The sequence below is a fragment of the Moschus berezovskii genome, chromosome 12 (genome assembly GCF_049115385.1).
Source record: "Moschus berezovskii isolate FMDL1 chromosome 12, NW_MosBer_1.0, whole genome shotgun sequence".
NCBI lineage: Eukaryota > Metazoa > Chordata > Mammalia > Artiodactyla > Moschidae > Moschus > Moschus berezovskii.
The window spans coordinates 44,152,035-44,179,911 of record NC_142471.1 but is presented as its reverse complement, the minus strand read 5'-3'; the positions used below and the strand labels follow the sequence as shown (position 1 = coordinate 44,179,911).

The 27,877-nt window shown below is 43.9% G+C and overlaps 2 protein-coding genes across 6 annotated transcripts in view; one reads left to right on the top strand and one right to left on the bottom strand.

Moving 5' to 3' along the window:
• Window positions 1-27,877, bottom strand: part of WDFY4 (WDFY family member 4) — a 255,392-nt gene that overhangs the window by 31,047 nt on the left and 196,468 nt on the right. For all 5 annotated transcript variants that reach the window (XM_088842090.1, XM_088842089.1, XM_088842091.1 and 2 more), the window contains exons 48-50: window positions 3,684-3,726; window positions 2,433-2,552; window positions 467-584 (exon numbers count right to left, since the gene is read on the bottom strand). In XM_088842090.1, the coding sequence (XP_088698216.1) occupies window positions 467-584; window positions 2,433-2,552; window positions 3,684-3,726 (281 nt within the window). The remainder of the gene's footprint in view (window positions 1-466; window positions 585-2,432; window positions 2,553-3,683; window positions 3,727-27,877) is intronic.
• LRRC18 (leucine rich repeat containing 18) lies at window positions 24,587-26,012 on the top strand. The gene has a single exon (XM_055425266.2). It carries the CDS (start codon window positions 24,622-24,624, stop codon window positions 25,387-25,389), a length of 768 nt encoding a protein of 255 aa, XP_055281241.2. The 5' UTR covers window positions 24,587-24,621; the 3' UTR covers window positions 25,390-26,012.

The window sequence follows — 27,877 nt, the reverse complement described above, 5'->3', positions numbered from 1 at the left end:
TCTGCAATTTAGAGGCTATGACCTTGAGTGAGTTGCTTGAAGTCTGAGTTCCAGTTTCCTTCTCTTTAAAATGGACCATTGCATGTATGAATGCAGGCTGGTCTGCACCTGGCACACAGAAAGGGCTGAATGGATGTCATTTCCCTGCCCTGGGATTGGAGGTGTTTTAGCCCTTTAGCACCACAGTTCTCAGTCCTGATTTCCTGCTGGAATCACCTGGCGTGCACCCCATCACAGACTTATTTAAATCATGATTTCCAGGGGTGGGACCTGGACATTAACATTTTTAATGAGTTTCTCAGGTGATTCTCACAGGCAACCAGGGTGCAGACTGCTGGATTTGGGTGTTCTCTATCCAAATGTAACTGTCTATAGGCTAGATGACACCTAAATCATTATCAACTCTCACTTCAAGGCATTCAGATAAAGAGCATTGCAGAAAAAAATCAAGCTAGGATCTACTCACCTTCAGTCTTCTCAACCTCTTTAAACCTCTGGATGAATTTCAGCTTCCTTTCCTTGGTCTGAGCTCCCATGGGCTTAGAAAGATCGCGGAAAGTCTTGGGATTCATCAGGTTCAATGTCTAGAAGGTAAATGTGCAACTGGAGTTAACTCCCCTGGACCCTCTTGTGCCCCCGCGAGACTGCAGGAGCCACGGTCTTTAGTTTTATGGTTCTCTTTATTGGTTTATTGTCGTTCGGTCTGACCCCCCTCCTCTGGTGATTAGCAGGCCTGGTAGGGTTTTATGGCCCCACAGGCAGTGATCCACAAAGACTTAATAGGGGAGAGATGGAAAATGAGAGGAGGGGAAGATTGATTTCACACTGAACTCTTCCAAGTTGACCCAAATCAGAACATCGCCACCAGTTACCCAAGAGACTTTCAAAAGAATTGCTGTTGTCAATGGATACTTGGCTTCTGCCCTCGCTGAGCAGTTTGCGGTTCAGGGGTCTTGCTTAGACTCAAACTGATTTTGTAGGCAGTCAGAAGTCGTCCGTTTGGGGAGGAGGTGAGAGCAACAGCCTCGTGTTTTGGGAGGCACCTCCCTTTTGGAGTGGTGAAAGCAGTCCTGAAGCCCCTTCCCTTGCCCTTGGAATCACAGCAGCAGCACCGTGAAGAGTTTTCAGGGCTGGGTGTCCTCTGGGTTTGCATGTCTTTACAGAAGGAGGGTTTTCTTTACATGCCTCTTCCTTTCCACTAGTAGTGAATCATCAGTTTTCATGGGGAGGCAGGGCCTGCCACCATGGCTGGTGAGAAAAGGGGGCGGCAGCGAAGCTCCTGAGACCCCTTGAGTGAGAGCACCATGGAAACCTGCTCAGCTGCAGCTGATGCTGCCAGGGCAGAATGGGGCTTCCCCGTTGCCACATCTCCAAGTTCTCCAAAAGATATTGGAATACCAGCTTTTTAGAAGAAATCTCCCAATTTTTAAACACTGATAAGAAATTAAATTTTAATACAAGATATGGGCTAAACAAAATGGGCTGGGGACCCACCCATTTGTAATATGTGAGTTGAAGCTAGGATTGGCAAGTTTCCTTTCTGAAACATCTTGGCCCCAGATGATCGAGCAATGAGAAGCAATGTATGGCTTGTGAGAAAAGGTTTGCTGTGTTGTGTCTCAAGTTGGGATGGGAGCTCATGAAAGACTGAGGCCCCTTTCCCAAATTCTGGGGGTGAGCTGTCTAAACAGCTCTAGGCAGCACTGGCTAGGGCTTATCTGTACTGGACCCAGACACCTCCGGTCATTTACATACACAGCCCCACATGTCTCCTGATGGCCAGAGCCCAGGCGGTCAGGACACTGCTCCGTAGCCTGGTTGTCCCCCAGTGACATCACCTTGGCCAAGCTGGTCACTTTCTGCTCCTCCCTCCTCTGCCTGCTGAGGTCCAGGGACAGAGGGCAAAAGAGCAATGGCCCAGTCTTGCCATCAGCCTCCATTAAGGCTACATGTCTCAGTCCAGATCCAGGGTGATATCATCTCCTCCACATATCATCATCTCAGTTACTGAAGTCAGGTTACAGGAGAGGAGTCTGTTCTCACTGGGTCTCTGTGTCTCTCGCTCTCTCCCCCTCCCTCCCTCTCCCCCTCTACATGTTGGTTCAAGGTACACATCTTATGGCCCTCTTCACTTGACGGACCAGTGCTAGCCCATGGCAGTATCTCAGCAGACAGGTATCTCTTGCCTTCATGACAGCAGTGAGTTAGGAAACCCTCTGGGGCACATGTCAGCTACTGTCCTGGTCATGTGGGGCTGGGACAGGAACCCAGGCACCCAGACTCCAAAGGCCAGGTGAGGGGCCAAGCCTGGAGCAGCCTGCAGGCCCAGGTGGACTGAGCCCATAGCAGAGGCTCTGCATGACTTCAGGTGCTCTGGTCATCAGGGCCAAAAAGTCACAGGACACCTGCAGACCATCCACTTGAACACGTACCTGTGAGGTGTAGTCGGCCAGGACCCAGGGAAACACTGGATACTGCATGTAGTCATTGTAGGTCCTCCCAGCCAGGGTATTGAGGTACATGAGATACTCGAAGTTACTGATGTCTCTTTTCTGCCAGAAGAGACAAAGTGGGGATCAACCCAACACTACTGGTTTCCTTCTGAGAACCACAGGGTCTAACTCCTAGACCTGTGCAGGAGGCCCTAGCTCTGTAGGTGGGAGCAGGAGGCACACAGCTGCACTGTTCCCAGTGAACCTTGTGCCTGGAGCCGGGGCAACTTGGGGAGGCCAGCTAATTCCAAGATGAGTTGAAGCAAATATAGTCAGGAAGCAATGTTGACTAGGAAAAAATCACAGCTCAGAGGTCCAAGCCCAGGCTAAAGCATTCTTTTGTGTTAACTGTTGGGTGACACTCAAAAACTGATTAAAATAATAGCACAAATACCAAACCTTCTTATTGCTGACTGCTTTATGATTGAAAATATAAGCTCAGGGTTCTTTGCAGTCACCAGGAAAGAGGCTGTCACCAACAGGCTCAATGATCTGGTTTCTTGGGAACTTGAACTTTCTTTCTTCTGACTCTGCCAGGTAGGATACTCTGTGTTCTTAGGGCCCTCTGTTTCTAAATGTATAGTCATGAATGGAGTCAGGGACTATATTTCAGGAAAATTCACCAAGGCCACCTGGCTAATGAGCAGCCAGTAGAGACATCATATCTGATGGGACCTGCATGCTGTGGTCTCCTTTCCTTGGCCTGCTCCTTGGGGAAGGATTCTGGACATGAGTGACCAAGATTTACTTTCCTGCTGCCATGGGCTCTGTATGGCTGTCTTTCTTGGGGTCCTTCCCTTCCACTGAGAACCCGAGGCAGAGTGTCAATTCATCCAGGCTGGGAGCCACATATGACTTCCAGGAAGTGAGTGAATGCTGTGCCTTCCTGAGTTGTGTGTTCATTTATACATATGTGGACACCTTCATGGATGGAGCATGTGTGTGCACACAGGGCTTATGGATGTGCACACACATGCTCACATTAACTCCCCAGCTCTGACTCAAGAATCGCCTTTCATCACTGAGATCTTTTCAGGGAAATACTTGAGACGTTTTAACAAGTTAATAAAATAAGATCCCTCCTTATTCACCAGTGTGCCTTCTCTCTTCATCCCTGGGGCCTGAGCTATTTGCTGATTTACTTTCCTGAGGGTTTCCTTGAACCCACAGTGTTCTCAGGGGTCACTGTACCTGCCACTTCTGCAGCATGGTCCTGTCGGAGCTGGGGTACCTCCTGTGGGACAGAAAATGATGGTGGTGACCAAAAGTCTCAAGGCACAAATGGAGGGAGAGGTGGAACTTCCTGGGGCTTTGTGGGGTTGGGGCATCCAGAATGGCCATCAATTTCCCAGAGCAGCAAGATTATTTCCCAAGCTCTTCTTGCTCCCACACTGCCTTATTGAAGGCTGGGTTCTTGCCATCCCCCTTGATATTATATGATTCCAGAATTCACTGCTGCCTGAGGCATGGCCCCTGGAGAAGTCCCAGGGCCATGCTGGAGCAGGTTTGGGGTCTCACACTCTACACTGGATTTCCCATAACCACAGCTTTGTCTTCTTTGCCCATATGAACAAAATACATGTGACTACAGTATGTTATTTGTGAATATAATATACTGACACGCAGATGTATGGCTAAAAAGTGCAGACGATACAGAAAGTCATGAGGTATAAAACAATAGTCTGCAAACTACTATTCCCACACAAGAAATATCTAGTTAATTTCCAAAAGAGTTTTAGTCATATGGCAGTCTATTTGCTCACACAGTTTAAAAGGAATTGTTCTTGGTATGTGGGATCATCTTACCCACGCGGGTCTCCACCCTGTTCCTAGAGGTGCCCACATTGTCCTGTGGCCACAGTAACTGGACAACCTGGCACAGAGGGATGGGACCTGGTGGGAACTTCCCCTGTGCTGGGCTTGGTCCTCATGAATGATGCTTGTGTGATCACCTTTGGACATCAACCTCTGTGATTTATGAGACTTAAATCTTGTAATGATTTCATGGTTTGAATCTCTGAATGTATCCACGAGATGTTTTCGGCAACAGTACTACTAGGCTAAAAACTATGAGAATTATCAAGTGCCCTACATATCGCCAAACTGTCCTCTAAGGAAGTTGGACTGATTTATATGACCACATATATAATTAAGAAACACAAACCAAACCAAAGAAACACCATTTTAAGCCACGTGGTAGGGAAGAGTGTAAAGCGTATAGGATGCGGAGTTGGGGAGGGCGTGGGGAAGGAACCTCTCCATGTGACATGCTGTCTCTGCTCAGCAAGAATGTATAAATCCCAGTTCCTTGGCCTCTGGGGTTCTGTGGTTCCTATTCCAGCTCTGTTTCTTTTCTCCTCTGTTTCCCTGAGATGCCCCTTCTACTCCCCAAACCAGGTTTTCGTTCCGGATGTGCCTCCAAACCAAATCACGATCCGCCACTCTTCAGCCATTACCTCTGCCTCAGTCCTGTTCAGGTACCCATGGACTCTGCTCCCACACGCATCCCACAGGGACATTCAGCCCATAGGGACTGTACCTTCATGTGGACAAGGCCTGGTGCCAGAGTACCCCAGCAGGCCAGTACCTCTTCACCTTCGCATCACAGCACTGCTGTGATGTCTGTCCAGGCTCCCCAAACTTCTTCACTCAATACCTTCCTTAGCAGATTTTCTATAAACAGAAAGCAACTCCCTTGCTGGGATTCACCTCTTCCCCCCAATAGAGAAATCATCATTTGGTCCATTTTATTCAGGCAAACAGTACCAACAGCAAACAGACAAATCATGGTCACATTTATTGCATTAGCTTGCAAAGACTCAAGTGGAGACAAGCTCTTCAACCCAGTCTATAAACCTGAAGCCCCCAGTTTCAGAAAGCTTTGTAGGCTATAAATGAGGACAGAGCCCAGGCTGGAGACAGCGAAGTTCTCGACCTTGAAAAGAATGTGTTCTGAGCCTTTCTGAGGATGTGGAGCTGAGCCTCAAGAGTGTGGAGTTAGCACAGCAAAGCCTGCTGAACTTGGTACTTTATTTTAGAAATCTGACAGTGGAAGAAGAATAGGGGAGCAAAAGTCCAGGAAAACAGAGCCTTTGTTTTTCCTCTTTCAGAAAAAGTTCTAGAATTTTGCCTGTGGTCTTTTGTGACATTGCCATCACATGGAATGGTGTGCAGAAGATAAAGGCAATTTACCATCCTACCCCTCATTTCACCAGCTATGAGCTCCAAGGAAGATCCATCATCATTTCATTACCATCAAAAAAAGATACCATTACCAGCAGTACCCAGAAACTCACCTAACCAAAGGTGAGTTCTCTTTGAAAGATTTCTTTTTTCAAAAAATCATGTTCATCTGAAGGCAATTATAGAACTTTTGGAATGGCCTATGTGAACTTTATGAATATCTCGTCATTAAAGTATTTCTTTCAGAATTGGTAGTATCCCATAATTATAGCATAAGCTGTAGATTAAACAAGATGCCAGAGATCAATCTTGGCTTTCAAAGCCCATCTAAGGTTGGAGGGAGCCCACATGGGAAAAAACATCAGCTTTGGAGTCATTAGAACCTGGGTTAGAATTCTGCCCCCACCACTTGCTTGCTCTGAACTGCTGTTACTTCATCCTTCATGGCTGACCCAGAAGTGCTAGGGAGCAAGTGTGGCCATGGGTCTGGCACAGGTTAGCACAGGTGTGGGCACAGGGCTCCCGCACTGGGTATAGTTCTAGTGGGTGTTGATACTATCCTAGAGCAGGATTGATTCTTTTTTACTCTGGGAGGAAGAAGAGTGTGGAAAACGAGTGAAGACTTGTTTCTGGTCAAGACCTGCCTTGTTCTGCCAATACCATTCTGAAAGCTCTTAGAATAATTGTGCCACCTGTGAACCAGATCTCCTGCTCTGTCAACTCAGGGTCTGCCATGGAGTCTATGGGGCAAGAGTCCAGGCCTTCAGGCCACCTAGGATGGAGTTGAGAAGAGTGGAAGAGTTTAAAGTCACTGAGGCCTAGGTAGGTCATTCTGCTTAATCTGCAGGTGGCCTAGCACAGTGGCTCACCCTCACCCCAAGACAGGTGTCTAAACTCCTCTGGAAGACTTCCATAAGTGGGACACTATCTTCAAATAGAACTTTGTGGCTGGTCAACAGTTAGGCTGGGTTCAAATTCTTTCCTCTTTTGAGGGTGATTTTTACCTGTGCTGCTTCACTTTAATCAAGTCTGTCCATGAAACCCTAGAAGTGGTCGAAGCTTGAGTACTGCTGCCACATGGTATTGGGGCATTCTCTACCCCAGAACCCCAGTGCCCATGGCTTGCCTCGCTGTCTTGCCTTTGACTCCACTCCCTTTAGTCCAGCTCCACCTGATTATCACCTCCACTCTACCCTGAGCCTGTCTCTCAGAATGAGCCAGAGGCATAGCCCAGGAACTCACATCTCTCCTAGAGAGGCTGGTAGAGAAGTCTGCCAGTGGCCTTCAGAGGGTAGGCTAGCCCAGGCCAGAATGGTCTCTGCCAATGGACTCATCTGGCTGGAGGCTACAACCTCTCAGCCCAGGATGGGATCTGAGGTGTCCCTGCCTGTCCTTCTTCTCACCTCTGGGATTAGGAGGCTATGGCTAGTCCTTAGACACTAAGAAAATAACCAGGGAGAGCCTACAGGGAAACTGGGCCTCCAGAGCTAAAGTAGACATATTTAAAAAGACTGATGCCTCTCCAAATTCTCCTGTATCTTTTCTATTTGCAAAACAGTTATGAGGCCTTGGTGAGATGGGTTAGTGAGTAACAAGAGGTGTCAAGAAAATACAATCCACAATTAGAAGAAAACTCACTTATCTTGGCAAACTGGAAGTGCATCTTCTAATGGTTTGGGCTGTGTCTCAGGCCAGCATCTTTTGCCTGGGTGTGGCTCTGGAGGAGCATGCTGGGGAAGCAGTCTGTGGGGTGGGCAGAGTTTTCCACGAGAAGCTAAGAGACTGCTAATAAAAACATACTCCCTCTTCATTTCCCTTTCTCAGAAGCAAATTTGGGTTTAGTCTAGTTTTCAAATCTAGATTGCAGGTCAATGCTTGCATACTCAGTTGCTCAGTTGTGTCCAACTCTTTGCAACCTCATGGAATGTAACCCACTAGGCTCCTCTGTCCATGGAATTTTCCAGCCAGGAATACTAGAGTGGGTTGCCATTTCCTACTCCAGGGAATCTTCCTGACCAGGGACTGAACCTGCATCACTTGTATCTCCTGCATTGGCAGGCAGATTCATCACCACTGTGCTTCCCTGTAGGTCAACAGAAAGCCAGTAATAGATAGGCATTCTTGGAAAATAGAGATAGCCTCCTGAATTAAAGGATATTGACCACTTTTACTGTAACTTCCTGTCTTAACATGTATAAATCTATTATTAAAACAATAATAATATTTGTCTAATGCATTAGAAACTGTAAAGACTTTTCGTTTGTTGTCTAATTTTCACAAGGACTCAAAGAGATAGCCGTGATCTCTCTCTTCAGGTGTGGAAATGGAGGTGGGATAAGAGATGATGTGCAGACTAGGGAACTTCACTAGGGTTTGCTAGAGCCTAGTGCAGGCACCCATGAGTGTCCAGCATACCAGGCTTTGCAGAGCACCTATTGGACCATACCCTGACCACACCTTGACTCCAGGCCCTGACTCTGAAGACAACTGCTTTCCTCTGAAGGGGAAAAGAAAACAAAAGCAAAAACAACAACAACAACAAAACCCACAAATGACAACAAAAATCTTTGTTCTGGCTGGATTAGAGGGCAGTTACCTGATTGTCAACTTGGGTATATTTGGAGTTATACTGAATTAGCAAAATTACTGAATTATTATTGCACAACTATGCTGTAAACCTGATGCTGCTGATGCATGCAAAGTCTAGAGGTTTATATAACTTCAAGTGACCTCTAGATGCTGAAACAAAGTGGCTCTGATTTTTACAAAGTTTTACATATCTGTATTTTAAAATGGATTTATCTAAACAAGTGGTACCTAATCAAGAGTACAAGCTTTTACACAGCAAAGGAAACCATAAACAAAACGAAAAGACAGCCTAAGGAATGGGAAAAAAATATTCGTAAACTGTGCAACCGATAAAGGCTTAATTTACAAAATATACAAACAGCTCATACAACTCAACAGCAACAACATCAAAAAAACCCCAAACAACCCAACTGAAAAACAGACAGAAGACTTACATAGACATTTCTCCAGAAGAGACATACAGATGGCCAATAGGCACATGAAAAGATTCTCAACATCGCTAATTATTAGAGAAGTGAAAATCAAAACTACAATGAGATACATCACACCAGTCAGAGTGGCCATCATTTCAGTTCAGTTCAGTTCAGTCGCTCAGTCGTGTCCGACTCTCTGCGACCCCATGAATCACAGCACTCCAGGCCTCCCTGTCCATCACCAACTCCCGGAGTTCACTCAAACTCATGTCCATCGAGCTGGTGATGCCATCCAGCCATCTCATTCTCTGTCGTCCCCATCTCCTCCTGCCCCCAATCCCTCCCAGCATCAGAGATTTTCCAGTGAGTCAACTCGTCGCATGAGGTAGCCAAACTATTGGAGCTTCAGTTTTAGCATCAGTCCTTCCAACGAACACCCAGGATTGATCTCCTTTAGAATGGACTGGTTGGATCTCCTTGCAGTCCAAGGGACTCTCAAGAGTTTTCTCCAGCACCACAGTTCATAAGCATCAATTCTTTGGCGATCAGCTTTCTTCACAGTCCAACTCTCACATCCATACATGACCACAGGAAAAACCATAGCCTTGACTAGACGGACCTTGGTTGGCAAAGTAATGTCTTTGCTTTTTAATATGCTATCTAGGTTGGTCATAACTTTCCTACCAAGGAGTAAGCGTCTTTTAATTTCATGGCTACATTCAGCATCTGCAGTGATTTTGGAGCCCCAAAAAATAAAGTCTGACACTGTTTCCACTGTTTCCCCATCTATTTCCCATGAAGTGATGGGACCAGATGCCATGATCTTTGTTTTCTGAATGTTGAGCTTCAAGCCAACCTTTTCACTCTCCTCTTTCACTTTCATCAAGTCTACAAATAACAAATGCTGGAAAGGGTGTGAAGAAAAGGGAGCACTCTTACACTGTTGGTGGGAATGTAAATTGGTACAGCCACCATGGAAAACAGTAAGGAGGTTCCTCAAAAAACTAAAACTAAGTTGCCATATGATCCAGCAATTCTATTCTTGGGCATATACCCAGACAAAATTGTAATTTGAAAAGACAGATGGACCCCTATGTTCATAGCAGCACTATTTGCAATAGCCAAGACAAGGAAACAATCTAAATGTCGTTGATAGATGAATGAAGAAAGATGTAGTATATGTTTTATATTTACACAATGGACTCGTACTAAGCCACAAAAGAATGCAATAATGCCATTTGTAGCAACATGGATGGATCTAGAGATTATCATACTAAGTGAAATGTCAGAAAGAGAAAGACAAACACCATGATATCACTCACACATGGAATCTAAAATATGATCCGGATCAGCATGTCTGCAAAACAGAAACAGACTCACAATATAGAAAGCAGAGTTTGGTTGCCAAGGTAGGGGTGGCGGGGAGCTGGGAAGGAAGGAAAGGAATGGGAGTTTGGAGTTAGCAGAAGCAAACTATTATATATGGAATGAATAAGCAACAAGGTTCCACTGTATAGCTCAGAGAACTATATTCAATATTCTATGACAAACCATAATGGAAAAGAATATGAAAAAGAATTTATTAATATATGTGTGTTATTTGTTGTTGTTTAGTCACTAAGTCGTGTGTGCCTCTTTTGACTCCATGGACTGATTTCCCAAACAAGAATACTGGAGTGGGTTGCCATTTCCTTCTCCAGGGGATCTTCCCAACACAGGGATCAAACTTGTGTCCCTGCATTGGCAGGAAGATTCTTTTACCACTGAGCCACCTGGGAAGCCATATGTGTGTGCATATATATATGTAGGTGTGTATGTGTACTAACTGATCCACTTTTCTGTACAGAAGAAATTAACACAACTTTGTAAATCAACTATAGTTCAATAAAATTTGTAAAAATTAATGTATTGCTTTCATATATTTTCTCCCTTAAAATATTAATTTTATTTTTGTTTATCTATGTTTTATAACTTTCAGATTACTTTTCTAATTTAAATTATATGCTTTTAGAAAATTCTAATTAGAAATGCACTAAATTTTAGAAGTTCAGGGAACTTTTAATTTTCTAGTCATCTTCATTTGCTCATTATTTTAAATCCACTTACTGTCTAAATTAAATGATCAAATTTATTTCATTTTGGATAGATATTAGTATTTACATATTTAAGAAGTTTTATAGTTAACTATATTTCTACCTTAATGGCTTACCATATTTTTATTTTTTAATTTGAACTTTTTCATTTTCCTTTTTCATACCTTCCAAAAGTTTCATTGCTTGGGTTAATTTTGCATTTCAAATTTATTTATTTGAAAATTATTTTATGTATTTTTTAATTCAATCTGGGTAATACAGTTTAGAGTATTTTTATATTTTTGTTTCTATATATGCATTTTCTAATTTTCCTATTTTATTATTTGCAAAATAATTTTAACATTCAACCTTTTTGCCAAATAAATAAACAGATAAGACATCCTCTCAAAAACCAAAGAGCAGAAAGAAATACTGAGGCAAATTACAAGGAAGTCGAATGATATTTCATGAGCCACAGTAAGATATCTGTCCCTTCAAAGAGGCAAGCGTGGCTCTTTCCCTTCTGTTAGCAACCTGCACTTCCGGTGGTCACCATGGAAAGCAGCTGTCCTGTACTGTAATCCCCAGGGCACTGCTGGGGGAAACCAGGAGGAAGCCCTCTACCAGCCCCTGGGACCCCAGACCCTGTCCTGGAGACCCTTTCAGCCCTGCCTTCCTTGCAGGCTGGCGTCAGATTATGCTAATTAACGCCAGGTCTCTTGTTGCCTGGTGACAAAGTTTCTCAGTTGAGGAGGAAGAGCCGGGACAACAGGGTAAGCTTTCCTCTGGTTGCACTTATTTTACTTTAATTCTGCGGAACAATACCTCTTTAAACTCTTTTTCTCTCCTCCTCTAAGCAAGCAATTTTGGACATGCAGGCTTCCCTGGTGTGTTTTATTTACAAACCCCAGATGCCAGCTGATTTATTACATAGAAGGGGAGGAAGCCGGCCCTGAGCCCCAGGCAGGGAGGGCACCTTGCTGGCGTCCTCAGGCACCTGGGCCATGGACAAGCTTCGGAGGTTAGCATGGGGATCTGTGGGCCTTTGGGGTCACCTTGATGATCTTTCAAAGTCTGAGTCCCCTTGAGTGTTGTTTCCTGCTCCACAAGCAGGTGGAGACGAGTGTGTGTACGACTTCCTCACCCGGCCAATCACCCCTCTAAGGAAACTCACTCAGTCTGGAGGCTGGAGCCTGCGAAGGGAACCTGATGACTGCTGATTGTGCTGGGGTTTAGAGCACAATCTGTCTTTTGAGAAGTCTAGAGGCAAACCCCTTCTTTGAGTGATCCTGAACCCCGGAACCTGCAAACACATGGTTGAGTCTCAGGCTGGGGTGGGCTGTGCAAGGAGGTACTCAGCATGGAACACACTAGACTACACACTTCACATCCCTATTTCTACCACAGGCAAAGGTAGGTGCTGCTACTTCGAGTCTCCGGGAGTTTGGATGAACTACTTAGCCTCTCTGAGCCTCAGGTGCCATATCGGTCCAGTGGAGATCAAGATCAATAAATGCATGAGGCAGGTGTAAGAATTAGTTATAGTGTCTGTAAAATGCCTGGCCTGGAGTAAGTGTGGAGTAATTTGAAGGAGGTGGTCAATATGGTGCTATTGGGTGAATTTTTCAGCATTATTTGCCATCATAAAGGTGCTAGGAACCAGATTACCATTCATTGAGTACCATGTAACATACAATCACTTAGCATACAGTCATCCCCTCAATTTTCACAAAACCCTGCAATTTTCTAACCCATTTTGCAGATTAGTAAACTGAGCTCACAATTAAAATCAGATTGTCAGTGAGGGTAGGGATGAAGCCCAGTTCTACTGACCTCCAAGCTTCCACATTCCCCTTCAAGGTATCTCACAGCTTCACAGGTGGGCAGGTTTGTAGCAAAGGCTTTCTCAATGCTGGGGATTGTCCTACAGCAGATGGGAGCACCACACGGGGGTGCCTGCCAGTGCACACTGCTGGGGTATACCTGAATCTGCACCATGCCCAACCCTCAGCAAGTTCTCACTGGGGCCAGGTGGGGCGTGGTGCAGAAAAAATGCAGGTATCACTGGACACTTGAGAACTGCCCCCCACTCTGGGATCCTGGTTAGCTGTGAGGCACTGTGCCTCCGAGGAGCTGTCTGTCTTTCAGATAGAGTAACCCAAAGTGCACCTGGGAGGCAGGGATGCCCCAGCAAGGAAGGATGCTGGGCTGCAGGGTCTGAATCAGGTTTCTACCCAGCTGGAATCCTGATGTGCTGGCTCCACCGTCATCAGTTGTGTGGTCCTGTCCAGCCATTGCTCCTCTCTGCACCCCGTCCCCCACAGTCACAACAAAGGTCTTCATGGTCCTCACTCACCCTTACCTCGCCCTTCAGAAGCAGCCACTTTTATAATTCTCTTTACAGAAGTGGAGGCTGAAGCTCAGTGAGGCTCCTCGGACTGTCTAGGGTCACAGGATGGGGAGCTGGGTGGCAACCCATGAGGATCTAAGGCCCCTGTACTTTTCTCCTTGCCAAGCAGCTGATCTGAGCCCAGTTTCTTTAACTACAAGGGAGGGACTGGCTGTGAGAAAATGCAATTGTGTCTGTCTGGCAATAGCAGTGCTTAAACCACATTGATTGAAATGGAATTAGTTGATTGAAACTGAATTAATGCTCACCTCTTGGGGTTTAAAGGTACCAGCACTGACTTTGGTTCTTTGCTTTCCGGTGTCAAGGTTGCTTTGTGTACTTTGAACATGTTGGTTTTGATGAACAAGGAATTTCTAGGCTGTTAAACTAATAATCTTAATATTTTATTTTAATTGTAAGGCACCTATTCCGTTTTGTTCCTTTCAGTTCAGTTCAGTTCAGTCGCTCAGTCGTGTCCGACTCTCTGCGACCCCATGAATCACAGCACGCCAGGCCTCCCTGTCCATCACCAACTCCCGGAGTTCACTCAAACTCATGTCCACAGAGTCAGTGATGCCATCCAGCCATCTCATTTTCTGTCGTCCCCATCTCCCCCTACCCCCAATCCCTCCCAGCATCAGACTCTTTTCCAGTGAGTCAACTCATTGCATGAGGTGGCCAAAGTATTGGAGTTTCAGCTTTAGCATCAGTCCTTTCAATGAACACCCAGGATTGATCTCCCTCAGAATGGACTGGTTGGATCTCCTTGCAGTCCAAGGGACTCTCAAAGAGTCTTCTCCAGCACCACAGTTCAAAAGCATCAATTCTTCAGCGAACACCTTTTTCACAGTCCAACTCTCACATCCATACATGACCACTGGAAAAACCATAGCCTTGACTAGACGGACTTTGGTTGGCAAAGTAATGTCTCTGCTTTTTAATATGCTATCTAGGTTGGTCATAACTTTCCTTACAAGGAGTAAGCATCTTAAATTCCTGGCTACAATCAGCATCTGCAGTGATTTTGGAGCCCCCAAATATAAAGTCTGACACTGTTTCCACTGTTTCCCCATCTATTTCCCATGAAGTGATGGGACCAGATGCCATGATCTTTGTTTTCTGAATGTTGAGCTTCAAGCCAAACTTTTCACTCTCCTCTTTCATCAAGAGGCCCTTGAGTTCCTCTTCACTTTTGCCATAAGGGTGGTGTCATCTGCATATCTGAGGTTACTGATATTTCTCCTGGCAATCTTGATTCCAGCTTGTGCTTCTTCCAGCCCAGTGTTCCTCATGATGTACTCTGCATATAAGTTAAATAAGCAGGGTGACAATATACAACCTTGACGTACTCCTTTTCCTATTTGGAACCAGTCTGTTGTTCCATGTCCAGTTCTAACTGTTGCTTCCTGACAGATCCAATTAAAACAAAGCACTTTCAGAATTACAAAATAGATGCTATTAAACCAATAAGATATCATAATCTTTTGCTATTGGACCATGTGACCCCCTGGGAACTTTTGCTTCAAATAAAAGTTGAATTCTTGTTACCCTTCAGGGGGAAGGGGCCCGTTTGACAGATAATGGCTTCCCAGGCAGCCCTTGTGCAGCCCCACATGGGTGCTGAGGACAGAGAAGTAAATAATATTAGAGGCAGAGGAACCTGTACATGTGTAATATAAAATCCTTAGTGCTGCATTGATCAAATTAACCAGATAATCACCAAATGAAGTGAACCTTCCATACAGACACTCTGTCTGCTGCAGCTCTGATGTCATAGGAGGAACATCCCTCCCAGAAGCCCTGGATTAAGTTGAATGGCATGGGCTTGGATAAACTGCTTTACACCCATCTCACTCCCCAGGTCCTTATCTTTAGGTAGGAGGAATATTCCTACCTCAGAAAGTCATGAGGACTAAAGAAATGGCAAACTGGAGGGCACTTGCTTTGTGAAGGTGGCGTGAAGGGCCTCTAAAGGCTGGGTGTGCGTGGGAGAATGTATGTGCTGGGGGCTGTGGAGGGGTGGACAGCATCATGGGTCCGACAAAGTCTGCAGTTTGGGACTCGCAGAAGTGCATCTTACAAGTGTTTGCTTTTCAGGTGAGGCCACGCCATAAAATTGCACTTCTGGTGACCGCACACAGTGTCTCAGGGCCCTGTACAGCAGGCAGACACCCTCTCACCCCTGCCCAGGGCAGCAGAGGGCCAGCTTCTCTGGTGGGCATGTGGGAATGCAGTGGGCTAGTGTTCTGAGGCCATGCTGGATGAAAAACAGAATCTTTAAGGAGGCTCACATCACAGGAGCCCAGGGGTACCAGAGGGACTGAGGAACAATTGATTTCTGTCTTCATCATCTCTCTTTCATCTTAATCTTTTTTAAGAGGTCAAATTATTTCAGTTTATTTTTACACAACATGTTACGGGATTTTTGGTAAAATTCTGAGAAGATATACAAGTAGAATAATAACATACAATAATTTTAAAAATTTCTAATACATGTTTTCCTTTTTTTCTTAAAAAAAGGATATGTATAAAAATGTATTTGGGGAGGGGGCACATACCTATTAAATGAACTGGCAGGTAGCATTACATGTACCCTTTAAACTGTTTCCCCGCCACCCTCTCATTGTTGATCTTCAAGCTCTTACATTTAAATGACTCCACTAATGCTATTAAAATAACTTGAAATTCATACTATTCAACTACATTCAGATCTATACACATATACATGCTTCTATGAAGACAAGAACCCCACACACTGGCCCCTAGACAGTGGAATGACAGGCAACAAGCCTAGAGCAAAGGCAACTGGGGGAAAAGAGAGGCAGGACACGACAGTGGGAAGACCGTACACTTTGGTATTACACACCCAGGCTGGTGGGTGTGTAATACCTAGGGAAACTACGCTTAGCTGAGCTGTGTTGTCTTGTGAACTTGGGGAAGTCACTTCCCTTCTCTGAGCCTTTATTCAGCAGCCTGCTGGCAATGGTTACCTTGGTACATGTCACCTGAATGAAGAGTAGTAAGTGGCTCTTGACATGACAAAGCATTTCCAAAACTGATTTCAGAAAACCCTCACAATCATGAGGTCCCTGTAAGATTTCACCCCTCCTGCCTGTCATCCTCATTTCACTCCATCAGCTCCACCAAGCGGCTGGTGATGGCACTGCTGGGAACTGCACAGAAATCTTTCTCCCTGTAGTCTGTCCATTTCCTAGCAGTCTGTCCTTCTGCCCACAGGAAAGCAGAGCTCAATATAGCTGGGGGCAGAAGTGAAAAAAATAAAAGCACTTTACGTCTATACCTCCAGTGAGTCTGTACTCCAAAAGGCAGATTCAGTTGTAGAAAACACAGCTCCTGGCCCAGAGTGGGTTCTGGACAAATAGTAATTCTTTCCCCCAGCTCAGATGACTCTTGAGTCAAACATCTGTGCCTATTTTAAAGGTCTGGCCAAGGTTCTAGATACATCCCATTGACAGACAGCGCCAAGGTGACCACCCACATCTCCACCTGCCACAGGGTTTCTCATGTGAAGGAACAGCTCAGTCTGGGAAGGGGTGCGATCTGAAGGCTCACGGGATGTCACAGCAGAGGTGAGGCTCTCCTCTTACATATCTATGAATGTGTCTTATTAGAGTCAGGAGAGAGAATAATGAATGACTTTTGAACTACTGACTTCACTAAGGGAAATTTGCACTACTTCCTCTTAAGAGATGTCCCACAAGCAAAAGATATTTCTCCCCCACGTGACACAAAGCTTGCTAAGTTAGTCCCAAACATGGGCTGTGAAAAATGGTGTCTTTGGGGGTTCCACTTCCACAAGATGTCTGTCAAGGTCTCAGTGCATCAGTGAAAAGGGTAAAATAATTATGAGATTGTGTTAGCAAAATGTTTAAAGATATCAGATATATATATATATATATACATGTGTGTATGTGTATATATATATATATATACTTGTTCTTAAAAATATAAAGATACATGAGTGTGAGGCATCAGATAAATTCTAGTATTCTGATGAATGATAATGATCTTACAACTGAAAATGCTTGCAGATATTCTGATGGTTTTAAAATATAAGTTGCCATTACGTTTTTAATTTAGATATCCATGGGGTGTCCCACCATGCTGGTTGATTCACAATCACTAGATAGAAAAATTAATTAGAAATTAAAGTCAAACCAACTGGACTAGTTTTAATAAAGTATAAAAACCAATTGTATAAAACAAAAAGACAGTACATTTAGAAACTTCTGTTTGTGTTTCTAAGCTGTTCATGTGAAATGAAATCTATTATTTGACTGCCCTCTGTCTGTCTATCTGACCATTCTGTCTGTTCATCCATCTGTCTATCTACCTACCCATCTATCTGATTATCTATTTACATTTCTTTCTCCCTATAATTGCCCTTGTGTGGATTGACCCTACACTGATATTTGAAGATCATATGAATTGATAATGACAGGTCATCAAATGAGATTTAGCTGTACTGAAAGATCATCTATTTCACACTTCTTTTGCCAATATGTATTCTCCTAACCAGTGGACAGACCTAGGCAGGATGCTGACCATTCAGAGTTGAATAAAAAAAGGGATGGATGTCCCTGGGCTCTGGGGGTTCCTGGCACTGGTGTGCTTCTAACAGCTCTCACAGCTTAGAGGGGTCAGAATGGACCCTGAAAATACACTGTCTTCCCTAGCAAGAGCAAGTGTCCCAGACAGATAAAGTAGGAGAAACATGAAGCGGGTGGGGACTGAGCAGGCTTCTTCTGGCCTGGGCTGTCTGGGGGCCCATATGTGCTGAGAAAGAGGGGAAATGCATTATCCCAGCTAGCCCCTACTTTGCCTGCAGGTGATGAATGACTGAGCAGGCTCTGAGTCAAAGGTCCCGTTTGGAGAAATCTTTGTGGATAGCTCCGTGCTTCTTCCCCCGCATCAGTCATCAGAGCTGAGAGGCTTCTTACCATGGTGCAGGTGGGCTTTGGGGAGTAGGCACTGCTGCTGCTGCTGCTGAGTCGCTTCAGTCGTGTCCAACTCTGTGACCCAGATAGATAGCAGCCCACCAGGTTCTCGTCCCTGGGATTCTCCAGGCAAGAACACTGGAGTGGGTTGCCATTTCCTTCTCCAGTGCATGAAAGTGAAAAGTGAAAAGTGAAAGTGAGGTCGCTCAGTCATGTCTGACTTTTCGCGACCCCATGGAGTGCAGCCTACCAGGCTCCTCTGTCCACGGGATTTTCCAGGCAAGAGTACTGCAGTGGTGCCATTGCCTTCTCCGGGGAGTAGGCACAGCTGGGCTTAACTGGTTGGATCTCCAGTCTATGGGAAGCACTCTTCCCAGCTGGGGCCTTCTGCCATCACTTGCTGTGCTTGTCCTCCCTGAGCTGAACTTTGTCTTAAATGTAAGAAATACAAAAGACAGCCCTTGCTTTTTGGGGCTCAGGAGAATCTGATGGCCAGAATCAGTAACAATCTAGATTTTAACTTTCTGAGTTTAGAAACTGGCCCCGTTTACTGTTTACCTGTATAAATAACACAGAGACCTGGTACCTGGTAGGCTCTCAATAAGCTTACTGAATGATTATAGAAATGAATGAATGAATGCAGGGATAAGCACATGGACTTGCCTCAAATTAGACCCAAAGAAGTAACAAGAATCATGGACAAAGGAAACTGTACTACGCTTTCAGATCCAATATACTTTCAGTTGCCAAATAAAATACAGAACTATGCAGTGTTTGGGACATATGTATACTCAAAACTGTCCATTGTTTATCTGAAGCTCAGATTTAATGGGGTATCTTGTGATTTTATTTGCTAAATCTGGCAACCTTACCATGAGAAGTTCATCGATAAACGTGAACACAGGCTCCTCCTATCTCAGTCTGTATTTGTTCTAATTATGATTTTAACTCAAGGGCAGTAGGACAGCTTTTCTGATATGCCACCTTGTGCATAGCTGTTCCCTACAGAGTGCGAGTCCATACACATGGTTTGCATGCATACATACCCCAGCAGTGCCCACATGATACACACGCGGATGCCCTTTACAAGGCAAAACATTCAGTTCAGTTCAGTCGCTCAGTCGTGTCCGACTATTTGTGATCCCATGGACTGCAGGACGTCAGGCCTCCCTGTCCATCACCAACTCCCAGAGGTTACTCAAACTCATGTCCATTGAGTCAGTGATGCCATCCAACCATCTCATTCTCTGTCATCTCCTTCTCCTCCTGCCTTCAATCTTTCCAGCATCAGGATCTTTTCCAATGAGTCAGTTCTTCGCATCAGGTGGCCAAAGTATTGGAGCTTCAGCTTCAGCATCAGTCCTTCCAGTGAATATTCAGGACTGATTTCCTTTAGGAAGGACTGGTTAGATCTCCCTGAAGTCCAAGGGACTCTCAAGAGTCTTCTCCAACACCACAGTTCAAAAACATCAATTCTTCAGTGCTCAGCTTTCCTTATAGTCCAACTTTCACATCCATACATTACTACTGGAAAAAGCATAGCTTTGACTGGATAGACCTTTGATGTCAAAGTAATGTCTCTGCTTTTTAATATGCTGTCTGTTGCTGCTGCTGCTGCTAAGTCGCTTCAGTTGTGTCTGACTGTGCGACCCCATAGACGGCAGCCCACCAGGCTCCCCCATCCCTGGGATTCTCCATGCTAGAACACTGGAGTGGGTTGCCATTTCCTTCTCCAATGCATGAAAGTGAAAAGTGAAAGTGAAGTCGCTCAGTCGTGTCCAGCTCTTCGCGACCCCATGGACTGCAGCCTACCAGGCTCCTCTGTCCATGGGATTTTCCAGGCAAGAGTACTGGAGTGGGGTGCCATTGCCTTCTCCGGATATGCTGTCTAGGTTGATCATAACTTTTCTTCCAAGGAGTAAGCGTCTTTTAATTTCATGGCTTAAATCACCATCTGCAGTGACTTTGGAGCCCAAAAGCATAAAGTCTGTCACTGTTTCCATTGTTTCCCTATCTATTTGCCATGAACTGATGGCACCAGATGCCATGATCTTAGTTTTCTGAATGTTGAGTTTTAAACCAACTTTTTCACTTTCCTCTTTCACTTTCATCAAGAGGCTCTTTAGTTCTTCTTTGCTTTCTGCCATAAGTGTGATGTTATCTGCATATCTGAGGTTATTGATATTTCTCCCAGCAATCTTGATTCCAGCTTGTGCTTCATCCAGTCCAGCATTTCTCATGATATACTCTGCATATAAGTTAAATAAGCAGGGTGACAATATACAACCTTGACGTACTCCTTTTCCTTTTGGAACCAGTCTCTTGTTTCATGTCCAGTTCTAAGTGTTGCTTCCTGACCTGCATACAGGTTTCTCAAGAGGCAGGTCAGGTGGTCTGGTATTCCCATCTCTTTCAGAATTTTCCACAGTTTGTTCTGATTCACAGAGTCAAAGGCAAAACATTGGGGAATGAAAAAATCAGACTTCCCAGTAAGGCTGAGAATGGGAAGTAGATTATGACAGAAATAGTCTATTGAGGTTTTTTTTTTTTTAATTTAAATTTAAATTTACCTGCAATAAAGTTGGTATACAGTTTTTTTGTATATAGTTCTCTGAGCTCTAAATGTACAGCTTCATGTAACCAACACCATAATCAGGGTACAGGCAGTTTCAACATTCCAGAAAACTCACTTGTGTTGCTCTGTTGTCAAACCTTCCCCATCCCTAGTCCCTGGCAACCAACCACCAATCTGGTTTCTGTACCTATGGTGGTGGTGTTTCCAGAAAGTTATATAAATGGTCTCATTCATTACGTAGACTTTTAAGACTGTCTTCTTTTACTCGGCAGGATGATTTTGAGAGTCATCCAAGTTGTTGCATGTATCAATAGACTTGTTCTCTTTATGCTTAATAGTACCGATTATAAGATAAGCCACAATTTCTTATCCATCCAGACACTGAAAGACCTTCAGATTTTTTGTTTCCCTCTGTGACAAATGTGAATAGAGCAATTATAAACACAAGTTTTCATGGGAACATGAGTTTTTGGCTTTGGGGGGTGGGGGTTAAGTATTTAGTTGGGGAAATGCTGGGTCATATAATAAGGGTACGGTTAATTTTACCAGAAATTTCCAAACTGTTTTTTTTTTTTTCATGGTGATATTACTGTTTTGAATCCCCATCAACAATATGTGAGCATTCTAGTTGCTCCACAGAGCCTCACCAAATCTTTGTATTGTTGGTTTTTATGTTTGTTTGTTTTTTTCTGTTTTAGGCATTTTAGTAACTGTGCAGTGGTATCTGACTGTGATTTTCATTTACATTTCCCTAGTGACTAATGCACTGAGCAATGCTTTGTGGTTTTCTGGCTTAAGTGTCAGACTTTATTTTTTTGGGCTCTAAAATCACTGCAGATGCTGATTGCAGACATGAAATTAAAAGACGCTTACTCCTTGGAAGGAAAGTTATGACCAACCTTGATAGTATATTAAAAAGCAGAGACATTACTTTGCCAACAAAGATCTGTCTAGTCAAGGCTATGGTTTTTCCCGTGGTCATGTATGGATGTGAGAGTTGGACTGTGAAGAAAGCTGATCGCCAAAGAATTGATGCTTTTGAACTGTGGTGTTGGAGAAGACTCTTGAGAGTCCTTTGGACTGCAAGGAGATCCAACCAGTCCATTCTAAAGGAGATCAATCCTGGGTGTTCATTGGAAGGACTGATGCTAAAGCAGAAACTCCAATACTTTGGCCACCTCATGCAATGAGTTGACTCACTGGAAAAAACTCTGATGCTGGGAAAGGTTAGGGGCGGGAGGAGAAGGGGACGACAGAGAATGAGATGGCTGGATGGCATCACCGACTCTGTGGACATGAGTTTGAGTGAACTCCGGGAGTTAGTGATGGATAGGGAGGCCTGGCGTGCTGTGATTCATAGGGTCACAGAGAGTCGGACACGACTGAGCGACTGAACTGAACTGAACTGAACTGAACCATCCATACAACTTCTATGGTGAAATGTTTCATTAAATCTCTTGGGCATTTAAAAAAATTGTATTGTTATTTTCTTATTGTTGACCTTGAGTTCTTTATAAATTCTGGATACTGGTTCTTTGATGGATATGGGGTTTTGTTTGTCTTTCAGAGCAAGGATTTCAAATTTTGTTGAACCAAATTGTCAATATTTCCTTTTATGGGTTATAGTTTTGCCAAATTCAAAGTCATGAAGAGTTTCACTCCACTTTTCCTTTAGTCTTTGCATAGTAAGTTTGTTTCCCCATTCTTTTAGTTTAACTTACTTTTGTTTATTTAAACTGAGATGGCATATAACTGAATATTTTATTTTATAATCCACCTGATTGCTCTGGAGATTAAAATATACATACTTATCTTTCTACAGCTTACTGAGAATTAAACTTTACTATTTCCAAAACAACTTAAAAATCTTACCTACCATCTAGGTCTCATTAACTTCTCCCATTATGTTGTAGTTGTCATGTATTCCATCTACATACATTGGCAGTTAAAATTTTTCCTTTCAGTCATCACTTGTATTTTAAAAATTGTAAAAGGAGAAAAAACACAGCCTATTATATTTATCAGATATTTATTATTTCCACTGCTCTTCCCTTATTCTCAAAGTTCAAGCTTCTCTCTAGTTTCTCTTTCATCTAAAGATTCCTTTATTTTTCATTCATCTGAGATTATCTATTTTGCCTCCATTCATAAAGGATGTCTTCATTCACGGCCTGGTTGACAGTTCCTTTTCTCAGCATTATTTAGAAAATATTTTTTCCAGTTACCTCTGGCCTCCACAGTTTCTAGTGAGAAACCTATAATAATTCATATTGCTGTTTCCCAGTAGGCAACGTGTTGTTTTTACTTTAATTTTTGCTTTAATTTTGAGTAGTTTGATTCTGTCTGAATGTGGATTTCCTCCCGGGAAGAGGAAATGGCAACCCACTCCAATATCCTTGCCTGGGAAATCCCATGGACAGAGGAGCCTGGTGGGCTACAGTCCATGGGGTCACAAAGAGTCAGTCACGACGGAGCAACTGAGCATGCATGCACTACATGTGTTACACAAACGAGCTCCTGAAAAAGGGCCTGGCTGATGAAGCAGAGCAAGTGCAGAGCGCCTCCCCACCCATCCCTGCCGGGAAACGGAGGCAGTGCCCTTTCTCCTGACAGCACGCTGCTTCTGGGTAGGGGGAACTTGATCCAAAATAGAAAATCAGCAAGCCAGAGACACCAAATTCTAGAAGAGAAAAGAGCTTCTAGAATAGGCAGGCCAGTTGCAGCCTCTTCCTAACTGTAGACCTTCCTCACTCCTAAGCCTCAGTCTTCTTCTCTTTATAATGCAGATAAGCCTATGGATCTTACTGGATTGTTGAGAATTAAAATCAGTATGTGCAAAGGTCCCGACAATAATATTTAACATAAATCAGTCTTTTCCTATGTACCAGGTACTGTTGTAGCACTTTAGAGTTTAATTTATACTCCACAAGAGTTCTTAAAGGGGGCTGTTTTCACAAATAAGGAAATCGAGGCACTGAAAATTTAAGAAAATTGTTTGTGTTAGAACTGGACTTCTAAGCACATCTTCTGAGGCCAGAATCAACCTGTCACTCTGCATGCACTACTTTTCTAACGGTGGCAGTCCTAACTGTCCTAACAGTCCTGGATGTGACAGTCCTATCACATCTATTGGTGCAGAGGGGTCTACAGTTGAATTACAGCATGAAGTATGTGAGGGTCAGAAGACAAGGGGGTTGGAGGTGGAAAAAGGCAGCCCTGCCTTCTGTTCTTCCAGGCTCTACCCTGACCCTCTGTGCTCATGGGCATGGTGTACACACGTTCTCCTACCTGGGGGCTTTTCTGTGCCACTTTTATTACACTGCAATTACAGTTGCAGTGACTAGCTCCTCTGGGTCCAAAAGGGTGAAGAGAGATGTAATACGTAAATCATTATTAACTCCTCCCACCTTATTCCCTTATATCAAGGCTATATTGCTTCCGAGAACTCAGCAGTCCCACACTAGGGATTCATAGGATAACTCTAAGAAAAGACTAGATTTATATGAGGATTGGGGGAAAGGCACATATCCAAGACATTACTCCGCCCTCAACACACACCCAGAAGGGGGTGTATGTAATAATCCAGGACATAAGTCAGGGAATGGCATAGCCGGGGGGGCACTGAACACCCTTCAGGCCAACCTTGAATCTCCCATTTTACATCTAGGAGCATGAGGTGTGAGGAGTGCATTCAATTTGCTGAAGGTCTTTGGCTAGGTTCCTTCTGCTAATGGCCTAACTTCTCTCTACTCTCCTCTTTCTCTCTTTTTAAACCATTAGAAGTAAAGCATTATGATTTGGGGCAGTCCAGTATCCTTACATCATCTGACTGGACATTTTTCTCTTTTTACCAGAGTCTATCTTCTAGCAGTTTCATGTGATATTTCCTCTAACTGAACACCAATCAATCAGAACAACATATTTCAAATATACTTCTTTACTAAAAGAACATGGCCAAGGGAGCAAAAGGCCCCAAGGGCAAAAAGATCACCCTCGCTGTGGCCAAGAATTGTATCAAGATCACATTTGATGGAAAGAAACGCCTTGACTTGAGCAAGATGGGAATTACCACCTTTCCCAAGTGTATTTTGCGACTCACTGATGTGGATGAGCTCGACCTTAGCCGGAACTTGATCAAGAAGATTCCTGACGCCATCTCCAAGTTCCAGAACCTGCGGTGGCTGGACTTGCACAGCAACTACATTGACAAGCTCCCCGAGACCATCGGCCAGATGACCTCTCTGCTCTACCTCAATGTCAGCAACAACAGGCTGACCACCAATGGGCTACCCGTAGAGCTCAATCAACTCAAGAATGTCCGCACCGTGAATCTAGGCCTGAACCATCTGGACAGCGTGCCCACCACACTGGGTGCTCTGAAGGAGCTCCATGAGGTGGGGCTCCATGACAACCTGCTGAGCAACATTCCCAACAGCATCTCCAAGCTCCCCAAGCTGAAAAAGCTCAACACAAAGCGAAATCCCTTTCCCAAGGCAGAGTCATCGGATATGTTCATGGATTCCATCAGAAGGCTGGACAACCTATATCTGGTGGAAGAGAAGGATCTGTGTGGGACTTGCCTGAAAAAATGCCAACAGGCCCGGGACAAGCTGAACAAAATCAAGAGCATGGCTACGGCAACACCAAGAAAGGCCATCTTTTCCACTTTGGTCTCACCCAACTCAATGGCCAAGGAATCCCAGGAAGATTGGAGGTGACCTGGGACCCTGACCCTAAAACAGGAAGGGAAAAGGGAGGGGGAGGGAAGGTGACAATGGGCTGCATCCTCAGAAAACTGAGGGATTCTGCCATTACTGCAATAGCTTCTCCAGCCAAGCCCATAAAATACCTTTCCCTACCTCCTTGACTTGTGATTTTGTTGATCAAAGGGCTTTTAGTTCTTTGTCATTTCATCCACTTCTGTCTTCTCTCCATGCACACACCCACACATACAGGCACAATGAATCTGGAAAGGGCCATCCATCTCATTTTTGCCCCAGACCTCTCTTGCCTACAGCCTGTGGTGTGGGCAGCTGACACAATCTTGTCTCATTATCACAGGTTTCAGGATCAACTACCAGCTCCCCATTGTGGAGCTTTTTCTACTGGAATGCTTTGGGCCAGGGCTTCAAAAGTCAGGCATCTCTAAGCATTGGTTGGTAGTAGGGCAGATGGACGTTTAGTCTTGGGGAGGGGACAAAACTGGGCTACAGAGTTGGGCAGATATCATTAAGTATTTGCATTAACATTTTGCCTGCAAAGCAGTCCTATTCTTTTCTCTTTTCTACATTTGCATAATTTGCTCTAGTAGCTTTTAGACTAAACCTGCAAGCCCTTGACTGTCTGTGAATGAATGAGGGTTCACTCCCATCTAATTATGTGCAATGCTTTTCCATACCTTCGCGGAATAAGGAAAAGATGGGTGCAAATAGGGGTTACTGCAGTCAATAGATAAATACCTTACTAGAACTCTGGGAGTTGGTGATGGATAGAGAGGCCTGGCGTACTGTGATTCATGGGGTTGCAAAGAGTCGGGCACGACTGAGCGACTGAACTGAACTGAACTAAGGCACTATGCCAGTAAGTGCAGGGACTGTGTCCTGTGGGGGAAAGCTTGTCCTGCCCTCTGCAACCTGTAGGAAAGGCAGGTAGAAAGAAGACAGGGCATAATGTCATTGTTTGAGGAAGTTAAGAGATCAGAGCCTAGTGGTGTGCAGGGCTAACCTGGCACAGAGAATAGACAACGTTTCTGCAGTTGTACAGATCTGGGCCCAGGGAAGCTCTGCTTTTTACTTGCTACCTCCCTGGGCATTTTACTTGGCTTTGGTTCCTTCATCTGTAAAGTAGAAATAACACCAGCCCAACTCCAAGGGTTGTCATGCATCTCAAGCAGATAGCTCACAAGAGTGAGTACTCAGTATAAGTCAGTTCTCTCTAAGAACTAGAGCTCAGTGCATCTCAGAGTTGAGATCCCTTTGGACAGTGCCTTTAGTCACTCTAGATCTGCTCACAGAACTCACAAGAGCTGAGGGCTTTCTCTGTACCACTCACTCACATTTTTACACTGCCTAAAAGAAAGGGATCAAGGAAGATAACTTCAAAAAAGTTTGATGCTGTTTGTTATTTTAAATCAAGGCTTTCCTGTGTTGGCAGCAAGTTTTGTAGTCATCAGCAGAAAAGCACTGGGAAATATTAATAGTTATCAATTAGTTTGCTGTGACTAATGTATTTCTTTTTCATGTTATATACACTATAGCAGACAGCGTATTTCATTTCTTCACTCCTCACTGATTGTTTTCCTTAGAAACGCTTGACGACTCTATCATACTTCTAAAATCTCTGAAGATTCAAAATTCCCTTTCTAGTTTTTCTTTTTATTAAATGTTGTCTATTATAAAAGTAACAATACCGCAGCATAGTTTTAAATAGAGCAGCTTAAAGTGTCCACAGCTTTACAGTGTAAGTCAGCTATAACATTGACAGATTTCCTTACTAGTTATTTTTCTGTGTATATTTTATGCGTCGTTAAAATAATTACATTCACATCATTTTTATCCTTCTTGGAAACACATGTGGCTGCATGGTTTTAATAACCCTAATTTAAAACATCTGCAAGATAGTCAAACATAGATATACATAACTAAGTTCTTGTTGGACATTTAGGTCATTTCCCAAATTGCTTTGTGATAAAGCCTCTATGATTAAAATCTTTAAAATATTTTGCATTATTTCCTTGATATATCTTCATTGTTGCAAATATTGTACTAAAGCGTATGTTTTTAAAGCAATTTTTGATATATGCTACTAAGTAGCTTACAGAATGTTTGCACCCGTTTATTAGTCTACCAGTAATATATTAGTGGACTGATTTCATTGCATCCCTGTGAGTCCTGAATGTCATCCTTTATATTTTCGTCTTCATTTAAAGTCCAAAATTATTTCTTAGAATCCCTTCTATAGATGAGTAGGGGACACATGACTGTGAAATGAATAATGAGATGCCACGGCTTAGGCCCAGGAGACCCCACTAGAATGTCAAGCCTTGAACACGTTCCTAAGTAGCCATCCTGCTAGTTTAGCTACTTCATCTCTGACCCAAGAAGCCATGTGAGGGCATTTGATCCAAACAAGAAGTGATGGCTAGTTATGTGGATGCTGCCCATTTCTGTTCCTCCCACTTGAGACACTTTTTCTTTAGAATTAATG